The sequence below is a fragment of the Python bivittatus genome, unplaced genomic scaffold (assembly GCF_059951505.1).
Source record: "Python bivittatus isolate LINGU-HERP-01145 unplaced genomic scaffold, Pbiv_v1 ctg000850_np1212, whole genome shotgun sequence".
Lineage (NCBI taxonomy): Eukaryota > Metazoa > Chordata > Lepidosauria > Squamata > Pythonidae > Python > Python bivittatus.
In genome coordinates this window covers 43838004-43851150 of record NW_028277112.1, presented here as the reverse complement: position 1 = coordinate 43851150, position 13147 = coordinate 43838004, and the positions used below count along the sequence as shown (strand labels likewise).

The 13147-nt window shown below is 37.6% G+C and overlaps 1 protein-coding gene across 7 annotated transcripts in view; it reads right to left on the bottom strand.

Moving 5' to 3' along the window:
• KDM4C (lysine demethylase 4C) overlaps window positions 1-13147 on the bottom strand; it is a 254503-nt gene that overhangs the window by 225218 nt on the left and 16138 nt on the right. For 4 of the 7 annotated variants that reach the window (XM_088129854.1, XM_088129847.1, XM_088129853.1 and 1 more), the window contains exons 2-5: window positions 11108-11188; window positions 9755-9805; window positions 8738-8902; window positions 3524-3699 (exon numbers count right to left, since the gene is read on the bottom strand). In XM_088129854.1, coding sequence (XP_087985980.1) covers window positions 3524-3699; window positions 8738-8881 — 320 coding nt within the window. In that variant the 5' untranslated portion in view covers window positions 8882-8902; window positions 9755-9805; window positions 11108-11188. The remainder of the gene's footprint in view (window positions 1-3523; window positions 3700-8737; window positions 8903-9754; window positions 9806-11107; window positions 11189-13147) is intronic. The other 3 variants (XM_088129850.1, XM_088129849.1, XM_088129852.1) reach the window with 3 other exon arrangements.

Sequence of the window (13147 nt, the reverse complement as noted above, 5' to 3'; positions counted from 1 at the left end):
AGTCTTGTTCTACCAGTTGGTATCAACTTTCCACAAGTAACTCAATCTCCAAGCTAATAAAAGTTTATTTATTTTGATGTTATACACCTTGTTTCAAATGCATTTTATTGCTAACAGTTGCTTATAAAACTAACAACAAACAATTGTTTTTCAAACATTGCATAAAAGGAAAAAATGGAATGAAAATTCAACCTAGGGGTGGGTAGTTTTTTCTTTCCTAAGGACCACTAGTTGAAATACTAGATGCTACACCAGATATCATAGTTGATGAAAGGATGAAGGAAATAATGAGTTTTTTCTCTTTCCAGTAATCTTTTTTTCCAGCAAAATAGCAAAATTTACTCAGATCACTTGGAAAGAAGAGGAACATTCATTGTTTCTACCAGTGAAGAAACCAGTTTCCTGAGTTCCAGATGACAGTTGGGAATGGATATCTACCAATCTTCTCCCTAGGCTGCCAACAGATCATAGATCAGCATGTACTATACCAAGCAGCTTTCCAGTGTGAAAGTGCTCCCTATAAAGCACCAATCAACAGAGAACTGAAACCATGATACAGGGAAGCAGCATCTACTGCAAGTCATACAGATAGCTTTAAAAGATCTCATGTGACCCATGGACTGCCAACCTTGGTTTCCCATGTAAAAATTATCTGCCTGACAAGAGTTTTAATTTCCCTTTCTCTTTGTCTAATTGTCAACTGCCACTCTCTTCACCTCTCTCTCCAAGTTCTCTTAGTCTGCCGTTCCATCTTCCTTATACAGAAGTATCCAGCTGATAATTTACTTATTTTAGGAGAATGCAAGTAATTTACTATCTACCATTACAGCCTGTATGTCTGCCATTTAAGTGAGTACATTTCCAGCATACAATGATACATGTGCCCACCCCTCAGTTCTAATTAGTACTGTTAGGCAAAGGGCAGTTATATAGCTGCAAGAACCTTGTCCACATGCTCAGACTACCATAACTGAAACATATTTCATGAAAACACATAGACGGTACACTGGACACCAGTAAAGAGGAGGTTGATTTTAGTTTTAAAGCACTCCACAGAATTGTCTTAGTAGGTAACTGAGGACTTAGATACCTCAATCATCAAACCACATAAACCATGGAAATATGTTCAGTTGCCAACATGTTAAATCTTTCAAATTTATCCTCTAGTCATGATCCAGCCAGTTTCACTACCACAATTCCTTTAAATAACAGAACGTACTTACTCCTATTTAACTAAGAATTCTTTTCAGGGCTTCACTGAAATCATCTGTATTTCATGTAGTTAAACTAGTTTTACTTTTTCTGAAAATTTGTTATAGAACTCAGAGCTTCAAAATCATTAGAAAGCTGTCTTAAAATTGCTACTGGCAGGGATTCTCAAAGTGGGGATCACAACCTACTGGGGGGGCAAATTTGAGACAAGTCACACTCACTCCTATTCTGCTTGAATACAGGTAGTATTCAGCCAATTGCTAGTAAATACTGGACTGGATGGGCATTGGATGCAAATGCCATGGCTCTCCTTTGATTGTGTTTGTGCAGATGGTGTTTCAAACCATCCAGAGAACCAGAGGGCCACCCAAGGCAACCTGGCTAGGATCAAGATGTTCTTGCCTAGTCTCACTTTCCCCCTATTCCAAGGGTAGCCACTTGCTTCCCTTGGAATAAGCTAAGCTGTGCTAATAACAGGCTAAGTTGTACCAGTAACAGACTCAGAAAGAGGATCTGGAGGGCTAGACTGGCAGATCTCCAGGTACAGCATCTCTCCACCTAAAAAAAGAAGATGGTTGCAAACGTCTCTCTTGGATTAGAGCCATCTAGCTGGGGTCCCTTCCTCAACAATCAATTGTATTCTGGAACTGCATTTGGAAAAGAGAGGCCAATTACCAAGGAGGAAGCCCTAGCAGTGGAAGACAGACTTCCAAAGAAATGCATGAAGAACAGTGCAATCTTGCTGCTAGGTTGACAGCAAACTTTCTCAAAAAGAAGCCAACATCATCAATTCATCCTTTAGTAGGATTAATAAAAGTGTCCCTAGGATTCTGGCCTGAATAGAGTGTTACACAAATAAAGAAGCTTACTTCCAACCATGCAAGTGAGAAAATACATACCAATTAGAAAGAGTATAAGTGGGGCATTGCAGGGTAAACAGGGGTAAATGTCAATCTTGGAGAGTCATGATGTGGGGCAGTGAGAGGGAAAGGGAGTAGAAGGTGAGATCACTTTAGAGGTACAAAGAGGAGGGAGAGCATAGTTCAATCAGAAGTTTCCAGCAGGTAGAAGAAGCGTCTATGCTTATAAGAAGTAGAAATAAGGAAAGCAGCTTCCAAAAAGGGCCAAAGATCCAGAGCAATCAACATCTCCTCTTCTTCTTCTTGATGGACATTTTGCTGGATCCTGGAGCTGAGCCTGCACGTCTACCACAGGCAGCCTGACTGCTGTGCCTCTTCTACTTCTTGTAGAAACAAAGGAAGCCCAGTGTGTCTGGCATGCCTGGGCTGAGTATATAGGTTCAGCCCCACAACGTAGCAAGATGCCCTCCTGGAAGAAGCACAAGAAATTGTTTAGTTGCCTTTGGAAAAGAGGGAAGTTGAGATTAGGTAATAGCACCTCAATCCTGGTTGTGTTGGTTGTGGCCTTGGGCAACATTTGGGAGCAGGTTGAGATTATTACAAGAGTTATTGCTGTGAGCACAAAGGCCACCAAGGAAGGGCCCTGGTGCCACAAGCAAATTCTACTTTGGGTGTGAAAGCTTGGCTTATACAAACACAACAGGACTACTGACAGACCTCATTTCCACTCTGCTTGGACAATCCAACAGTGTTATCCATAGAAGAAGGCCACATAAATTTACTTATTATTTTAGGGAGTCATGGCACCACAACATTTGAGAACCCCTGTTGTAAAATATTTTGATTTTTAAAAAATAGTATATAAACCAAAATATCTTCTAAAATTAACATTCTGAAAACAAACAGTACTACCTTGAGAAAATAGCTTTATGCTACTGGGATAAAATGCAAAAAGAAAGAAGAAAAAATATTGAAATAATGCAAGAAAACTATTTGTTAACAATCATATACTGAGTAGAAAGATAAATGAATGTTCCATCTCACATCCTTTCTTATCACGAAGTGTCATTCCTAAACTGTCTCTTACTGTGAATAAACTGCTTAGATAACTAAGCAGTAAGCCTCTATTAATTTATTCTTCCTAATCAAGAAACTTACTAAATATCATAAAGAACAATAAATAAGTCATTTATTCTGAATTTAAAGGGTAAAGGGTCTGAATGCACCAAAGGACAGATATACAGGTCACAAACAGAACATCTTTTTTCAACCAAGCGCCCTATTTTGCCTTTATGGAGGGGCTCTATAAAATAGATGAGGCCAGGATAGGAGAAAAAATAAATCTGACTGAATCTAAATATAATTAACAACAAATAGAGTTAATTAAATATAATTTTAATACTGCAGATTGTACACCTGTATATAACAAAGTATGGGATGAATATACCTACTTGTCACTATTAGCAAGTAGCCTAAATTCTTTCACAGTCATTGGCTTTTTTTGAATGTTGTATTGAGTGAAGAGACCTGATTGACCAGTAACCATCTGCTGAATGGGAGCTGGAATCATTAGATCATCAATATCATCATAACTTTTCCTTGGCTTCCATTCCTTAGGAGGAATTACCTAGAAATTTAGAAGAAAGAAATTTAGTTTTGAACAATGAAGAGCAAATGTTACACTGAGAAAGTCCATATAAGTAAACCTAAGAAGATCACCTCAAAGAGTTTATGTAAGGATAGATTATATCTCCCATAATATTAATATTAACCAAGTTGTTAGTATAGCAATATTTGTGAAGAATTTATTATACACTGACTTATACGTGAATCATGTTTAGGCGCATACTGTTTCTTTTTTAAAAGTTGTATTTCTCTGTTATTTTAATTTTAATTTTAAAGGAAACAACTGAAACAGCGGCTTGAATAAGCAAGACTGCATGATGACGACTGTAAATGGCAGTTCCCAGAGTCATTTCAGGAGGGTAATGCTGAAAAAATAAATGGCACCCTTCCATCAAGTTCCATACAGATATTAAATATATATAATCAATCCATTATATTATGTCATCATGCACTATATCACTATCACTTGTAGCAGTACCCCATTCTATGGAGCAGGAGTAAAACTTGTATGAAACAAAGAATAAAAAATGAACTCAATCTGAAAATACTGCTTTTTGAAACAGCATCACTTATCTGTTTACAGGCATGTCTATGAACCAACTGTTAGATTTTATTTGGATTCCAATCTGGTGATTCAAAAAATCATACAGCAACAAATGTTTCTAAATATATTTATCAGGGGACCAAGTACGTTTATTGTTTTTGTTTCTTCTGCAGTTGCTTGAAATGGATCCCATTATAGATGCCCATAGAAACTATCAAAAATTCAGAACAGGTTTCACTTATATACTACTGCAGTAAAATGAATACTAAATTGGCATGATGCCAATTTATTTGATGAAACTGATTTATGCTGACAGTGGGACACCCCCTGCTCAAGAAACCTTAACTTGATGCAACTAACTTCCTTTTTTGCAAGGGCGAAGGTTGTGGAGAACGTAGTGGTTGTACAACTGCAAAGGATGCTAGAAGAAGCAGATTATTTGGATCCTTGATCTCTTGGCAGCTTTTGAGTATCATCAACCATGCTATCCTTCTTGACCATTTTGGGGGGGGGGGGGGGACCACACCATTTTGCAATGGTTCTTCTTCCTGATAGTTCAACTGCAATCAGTGGTGGTTAGAGAAGAGAAATCCAATTGGATACCTCAACTCTATGGAGACAGATCTCCTCTTTCCAATCCTTTTAAATATCTATATGAAGCCACTAGTTGAGATCATCTGCCAACATGAGGTTTGGTATCATCAATATGTTGATGATACCCATTTGTACTTCTCATGCCCAGACCATACAGATAGTGGACGTGCTGATTCATTGCCTAGAGGCTGTCATGTATGGATGGGTAGGAACAGATTTTAATTAAATCCCTCCAAGATGGAGTGGCTTTTGGTTTGTGCCCTGAATTATTCCAAGGATGCTCCTTCTTTCACTTTGAACAGAGTTGTGCACCCCTGCTCCATTTGGGAGTTTTTAGACTCACAGCTCCTCCTTGAGGAACAGGTGGCATCTATGGCTAGAAAGGCTTTTGAGCAGCTACCCTTTATGTGCTAATTGTGACCTTTCCTGGACTGAGATACCCTGCTCAGTCATTCATGCCCTAGTCACCTCCTATTTCAACTACTTTAATGTGCTATACATGGGACTACCCTTGAAGAACATCTGTAAGCTATAACTGGTGCAGAATGCAGTGACCTAGGCAGTGATGGGTGTATCTCAATATACTCAGGAGACCCCACTGCTCTGAGAGTTGCATTTATTTCCAATTGGCTTCCAGGTGAAATTCAAGGTTCTGGTTGTCCCTATACGGCTCCAGACCTGAATATCTGAGGAACCATCTTCTCCTGTATTCATCTACCTGTCCAAACAGTTCAAATAGAGTCAACTCCCTCCAAGTCCCATCTTTATGGGACTGTCACCTGATGCATGTTCTTAGTGGATGGCCCCACTCTTTGGAACTACCTCACAATGGGAATTAAATCAGCCTCAACCTTCCTAGGCCTCAGGAAAGTTCTGAAGACCTATCTGTTCTGTCTTACACAAGTACTCTTTAACTGGAAGGTGGGGTCGCTTATTTTTTATTTTTATGCTTGTATGTACTTAGGATTTTCTGGGATATTTTAGATGTTTACATTGTTAGCCACCTAAAGCCTATGGGAATGGGTAGCATACAAGTAATGTAAATGAATAAATAATACATAAATACAGTGGTACCTCAGTTCACGAACTTAAATCATTCCGCGACTCTGGTCACGAACCGAATTGGTCACGACCCGAATCAAATTTTCCCATAAGGTTCAATGTAAATACGGTTAATCCGTTCTGACTCCTCCGAATTTGGTCGCGACCCGATTTTGGTCGCGTCCCGAATCAAATTTTCCCTTAAGGTTCAATGTAATTACAGTTAATCCATTCTGAACCATATGTTTTTTTTTTTTTAAACCACAAAAATATGAAACAAAATACAGTACTAAGAGAGAGAACGCTAACCTTGCTCGACGCGACTTCTGGCATGGAGGACAGGAAGGCAGGTGGGGAGGCGGTTATTGCTTGGAGGGAGAGTCCCCCTCCCTACAGGAAGCCACAACCATGTATCACAGGAGGGAAAATGGCCGCGGACCCTGTTCGTCACCCGATCCGGCGTTCGCGAACGGAAGCAAAATTTTGCGAACAGAGCTGTTCGTGACCCGAATTGGTCATGAACAGAAGCGTTCATGACCCGAGGTACCACTGTATTAATTATCAATATAAGTACTGTTTTCTAGTCTTGGCTTGATATGAAAAAGTTTTATTGTTTAATTATAACTGTCAGTTATGAGGGTATGTATCTCATTTTGAATGGTCAGGAGGCTTCTGGTATTAGGCAGCTTCAAAATTCATGCTGAAATGACTCTAAACAGATGCAGCTAATGATTCCATGGCCTCCATTGCTTCAGAGCTTACCTATGAGGCAGATCATATCCTCTAATTGGTTTTTTACTTGAGATATGGTCTATATATGAGGCCCCAAAAGTAACATCCTTGCCACAGGACCAGCATCTGTGATGATTGGACTGTTATAATATATTCCCCTCTGCCGAGACCATATTACATTAGCCCATCTCAGGGACTGATGGATCGTCATGGATTTCAGGCAAATTTCAAGGGAATGTTTTCTCAAACTTGGCAGGCCTCTATACATGAAACACCAATTCTCATAAGAGTTTGATATAGTGTCTCCTAAGCACCTTTGCTCCATGTTGGAATACATATAGTACATCATGATATACAATGTAGCTGCAGGCAATATAACAAAAGGGAAGATGACATACTGTAGGTCCAAGAGAAACTCCAATCAAGGATAATGGAGGCATCATCATAAGACCTATGCCACAGCAATCACAGAATACAACAGGATATGAGTATATCCAAGAAGCTCTTTAGGGTTGTTGGATACATTTAATAGTTCTGACAAAGTTCAGATTCCATTTGTATTCCATTCTGAACAGCTTGGCAATTCTTCAAATTACCTGGATTACTGGGATTGTAATTACTTTAAACAGTACTGGGCTAAGGTATCCAGTGCATTGTCTAATAACATTTGTTTCAGTCATTTCTACAGCTTGTCTCCTGAAGAAGTTGATAAGATAGATATGTTTATGCCATTATCTGTATGATTCCATCTTCCAAATGTTCAGACAGATTAATACCTCCTTCTTGCAGGCTGTTTCCCATCACCTTAAATGAGGCATTGATGAGGTCCTGATTTCAGAAATCACCTTTGTATCCAACTGACTTCAACAAGCATCAACCAGTGTCCAATATTTCATATTTAGTCAAGCTGATGCAGAAGAAACTAGCACTGTCCAGAAGCTCTTATATGAAATGACTAGGCTTGCTCCTTTCCAGCCTGAGTTTAGATCTAGATAGAGCATGAAGACTGTCTTGGTCATTTAGATAGATGATCTATACTGGGAAAAAAATGGGGGAATGCAAACCTGTTGACACTCCTGAATCTCATTGTATCTTGCTGGAGCGCTTGGAAAAACTGGGATTTGAAGACTCTGCTTTGCAATGGTTCTATTTGTATCTCTCCAAAAGCTAACAGAAAATAGTACCAAGAAATTTCTGCTTGACCCCAAGAATAAGTATCTAAGTATCCTGAAATCTTTTATCTATATTCAGCTACTAAGAAAAAGGTATCAGCTACACTTCCCATTTCTTGTGAGCTTGGGATTAAATATCAGCAGAACCTTCAAGTATTTCCAAGATTGATTGATTTATTTATTCATTCATTCAATTTATATAGCCACCCACCTTAGACCAGTGACTCTGGGCAGCTAACAACAATAAAAACAATCAACATTAAAAACAGTACAAAAATTAAATATAATATAAATGCAGTCAAGAGATCTTTAAAAAACTGTTGGTATCAACACAACCATGAAACGGGGCTCTTCACACCCTTGGGGCCCCAGGCCCGGGCATAAAGCCAGGTCTTCAAGGCTTTCTGAAAAGCCAAAAAGGTCAGGGCCATCCTAATCTCAGGAGGGAGGATGTTCCAGAGGGCAGGCGCCACAGCAGAAAAGCCATGTCTCCTGGTCCCTGCCAGTTAACATTCCTTGGCTGACAGGACCCAGAGCATGCCCAACCCACCGGACCAGATTAGATAGGTAGAAACAACTGGGAAAAGATGGTCCCTAAGGTAAGATGTAAAATAATGGATATGGGAGAAAAGCAGAAACTAAATACAAACAAGATGGAATTGATACTGATTCGTGGGGCCGTTTGAAACTGGCTGCATTCCTTCTTAAAAATCAGATTCATTACCTAGGCTTTTTATGGATCCAGCATATGCTAGACAACCACATAATACTGATCTAATGCACTGCTATTAGGCCTAATACAATAACAAAATTTTGGTAGTGAGCTATTGTGCTAAAAACAATAGTACTGCCAGGTAAGTATAGTATTATATAAATATTTAGCAGAAGCTTTTAAGATGTGAATAATGTAGTAATATTCATTGTACCTCCATATACTATATTTAAAAAAAAAATACCTTTGCTAGTCCAGCACGATGAGCACCTTTTGATTCCATATATGCCAAGTATTTGTTAAAATCCCTGAATTCATCCATTGTCGGTTGAAATGTCATAATTTTACAGCTTGGATTTGGAGGTGAGTCCAATGATTGAGCAGCCATGGCTGCTCAGCGTTACACCTGCTAGTAAGGAAATAAATATTGACTACTATGAGCTTCATTTGAACAAAACATATTATAAATGGCTTTTATCTAAATTTAAACTTACATGCTTAAAGTTTCTGTTTTTATACTTATTGCTTGAAGAGGCCATTAAAACCAAAATAGATATTGAAAGAGAAAAGGAGTTAATGGCATGAAAAGACTAAAAGCGTAAGGTATAATCACCACTAATTCCATGATTTTCAATCTAGGCCTTCAGTTCGGTCCAATTATACATGCAACTGCATTTATCTAGGATTTAATATCTAAACAAAGTCTCACAGAGTCTGCATGTCATTTCTGTGGACCTTGGTACTTATTTCCTATGTGTACATCAATCACTTTGGGACATAAATAGACATTCAGTAAGCCAGTCTAAAGAAGAATGTTAGATCACCTCCAGTTCAACCACTATTTGATGTAGAATTTTACATTTCAAATGGGGCAGGATAACAGAAACATGCACAAGTTTCCTATTTCCTGTAATGGTTGAAAGATACTTCTATACTTGGGTGTTAGGATGATATGGAAAAAATAAGAAGTTCTGAAAAATTCTTCCACAATGGCTATTACATTTACAGAATTTTCTTGTGAACTTATCTGACTGTATTCTATAGAATATTTTAAAAAAACTTTCCACAAGTGAAATGCCATAGCCTTGCCATATTTTTTGGAGGGGGGGGGAGGTGAATAGACACATAATTTCATATACAAATTGAAGTAACAGACAAATGTGAAACTAATTTTTATATAATTCCTGTGGTTAAGAAGTGAAAGTATTTTAAAAATCCATACATTAAGTAAGGAAGATGGTAGAGGAGTTATAATTTTTACCTGCCGATTCTATACTTTCCTTCTATTTCAACTCAGACAGTTTTCTTTTGCCTATGAATCAGGGAAGGGGTGAAGAGAAAAAAAGAGAAATAAATCATTTGTATTACTGCATAAGTAATAAAACTTCCACAGATATTCAATATGTAAAATACATTTACTTAATTTAAAATGAGTTCATAACATTTTCCTAAATTGGAAAAAAAATTCTAAAAAAACTGAACAGGCAAAAAATAATTGATAGGATGAAACAAACACTCAACAAAAACAGCTAACAGGACAAGTTATGTCAAAATTATTAACTCTGATTTGTCAGAAATGTAACTTATGCTCAGCAAAAATATAAAATTATTCCAATACTTATTTTAGTTTGATAAATACACTTGATTAAAACAAATATTGACATCTAACATGCAGGTAGCAAAAGTTACTTAATTCTAATTTCTTCAACATTCTCAACATAGCAGTGAGAAAAATCATATACTTAAATGCCAAAGCTATTTTGATAAATGCTAGGGTATGGGAACTGAAAAAAAAAATAACGAGAATAGGTTTATGATACATATCTTATAAATTTGTATCTCTGTTTAAGCCAAACAAAATTACATTAACTATAAAAAGTTAACAAACAAAAACAAAACAAAAATATATTTAAAACATTCTTATATCAAAAAGTCTCAAGATATATCTTATTTAATCCTAGTAGTTTCTGCTCCCACTACACCTGACAGTGATGGAGATTCTCCCAGAGACTCTCTCAAACAAGATATAACTGGCCCAGATACTATCTATTTCCATATTGAGTAGTTTGATGCAGCACAAATCAACTCAGACACAGAAGTAGCAATCTAGTTTCAAGACTGTTTGCCCATGGAAACTTCGTCCTCTGCTTACTATGCTGACAGAATGAAAAGAAAAGTTGGACACTGTGCTCATTCTCAACTTCTTTTGATAGCCTCTGATATCCTATTTATTTATTTGCAGTACCATTTATAGTCCCAATCAGCTAGGACTCCAGGCAATGTAGAACATCCAAACATTGATAAAACAATACAACAATATATGATAATACTGTACAGTTTATCCTTCTTGATAAACCTGAGGGTTGGGGATGAAGTTACAATGTCTGAATGTTTCTATTTCTAAGAGTTCGTCTACATAGTCCCCTTGCCTAACCCTAACCCTTGCCCTGTCGTGAGATAGCCTACTTACCATATTTTCATGCCAGAGCCTCCATTTTAAGTCCATTTTAGGCCCAGCTTACCCCAAATGTTTTCCTGTGGAAAACAGAACAAACCTTCCTCTGTGCCAAGATTCTGATTCACATGGACAAGAGGCTTGGGGGAGATGACTGACCTGCAGGACTCCAATTGGCTTGCTGCAAGACTGCCCCCTCTCATCTGGCCGCATGTGGCTCCATGGCTATTTCTCCTTTGGCTGTCAAGAGAACAGAGCAACATTTCCTCCATAGGAATACTGACTTCCATAGCCTCCACCTACCCTTTGCTCTATGCTTACTGTCAGGGGAGCTAGGAACAGGAAAAGGGATTCTTCCCTCTCTCTGCTACCTAACTCTCTCCCCAATGCTCCCCCCAGTACAGACTCTTCACCACCTACCACCTATCACCATCCCTGCCCTTATCTCCAAGCTTTCTGGACAGCACTGCTACCATTCCTGATAATAGCAGCAGGTACTATCCCCACCCTTATCTGAGGGCTGCAATTTTGCTGGCCTCATATTTGAGGCATGGCAAAAGGACAGCTGCTAAAGCAGTGGTTTTAGCAGTGGTTTTCCACTGTCTTCCCATTTTTTTCTCCTCATAACTAGGGATATGGGGAAGAGTGCTGAGGGTTGCTCTAGAAAAGGCAGCCATAGGACTACTATTCAGCTCCTTATATTTTGTGAGAAACCACAGAGTTCCATATTGTCTCTTTTGCTTTTAAACATCAGTATAAGTGCTAAGCAATATCATAAAGGGATTTAGCATTATTACAAGGTATATTAAACTGGTTTCTAGGATTACTAACAGACCAGTACAGGGGCAATAAACTTACACTTTATCCTTATAAAATGAATGCTCAAGTTATAACTATGACAAATACAGATATACTTCAGGTTTCTAGGACTTGCTTTACTTCATTATTAGAACCCTGAGATCTGCAACTAGACCTTTGTGCAAAAGATAAAGTCTATTTGTTCTGGACACCCAAGCTAAATGAATGTTACAATCCTTTCACAAAAATCTATACATGATTACTTCAGCAACATAATTAAAATGGGAGGTCATTTTGCTGCATTTTTTGAAAATCATCCAGTGATTTACCAATAGATGCAGCGCTCTTTTCTGCCCATCTGTGATCTATGGCATGGAATAAATTATACAAGCTGCAACTTTTTCTAGATAAATATAGCATACATAATTATCAGTGCTCTGGTCATTTCCAGAGGAGGTAACAGCAATGTGCTGTACAAGGGGCTACTTCTTAAGATAGCAAACTTCTAGTTCAACTAATATAGAATATGGCTGTACCTAGCTATAGCAGATGGAAATATATGTCATCAGTATATAAAGAGCTCCATTTAATTCACAATTCAAATTGGTGGAGTTCTGGCTTGGGAATCAAGGTAGCTGAAAGAATGTTTATTTTCACTGGAAGTCTTTTTGTTGTAGTAGTAGTAGTTTGTTTGTTTTAGTAGCTATTTAAAAATACTGCCAACAGGAAATACAGAAAAAAATAGAAAAACACAAGAGACTAGAAAACAGATTTACAAGCTGTATAAAATTAAAATTTCAAAGCAAATGGTAAAACACCAGGATTGGATGGGTTCCCTATCAAGTGGTACAAAACATTTATAGATCTTTTGGTACCAAAACTTTGTCAGGTATATGAAGAGATATTTGATAATGGAATTTTATCACTGGCATTTAATCAGGCTTACATTACAGTTATACCAAAAGCAGGTAAAGATCATACTCAGTGTGCTAATTATCATCCAATCTCATTGATTAATGCTGACACAAAAATTTGAACAGCAGTATTAGCAAATATATTACAGCAAGTGATATCATTCATTATTAAGAATGATCAAGCAGGGTTTATAAAAACTAGGCAAGCAGCAGACAACATCAGGTTAGTTGTAGATTTAATAGACTTGAATAAAAACAAAGATTGGTTTGTAATTTTATCACTAGATGCTGAAAAAGCCTTTGATAAAATACATGAACAGTATACGTTTGCTGTACTAAATAGATTTGGATTTCCTTTGGAATTTATTAAATGGATTAAGATATTTTATGAGTCATCCACATCTAAAGTAAAGATTAATTGTATGTTTTCTCCTACTTTTCCACTATTTAGAGGAACTAGATAAGAATGTCCACTTTCACCCTTGCT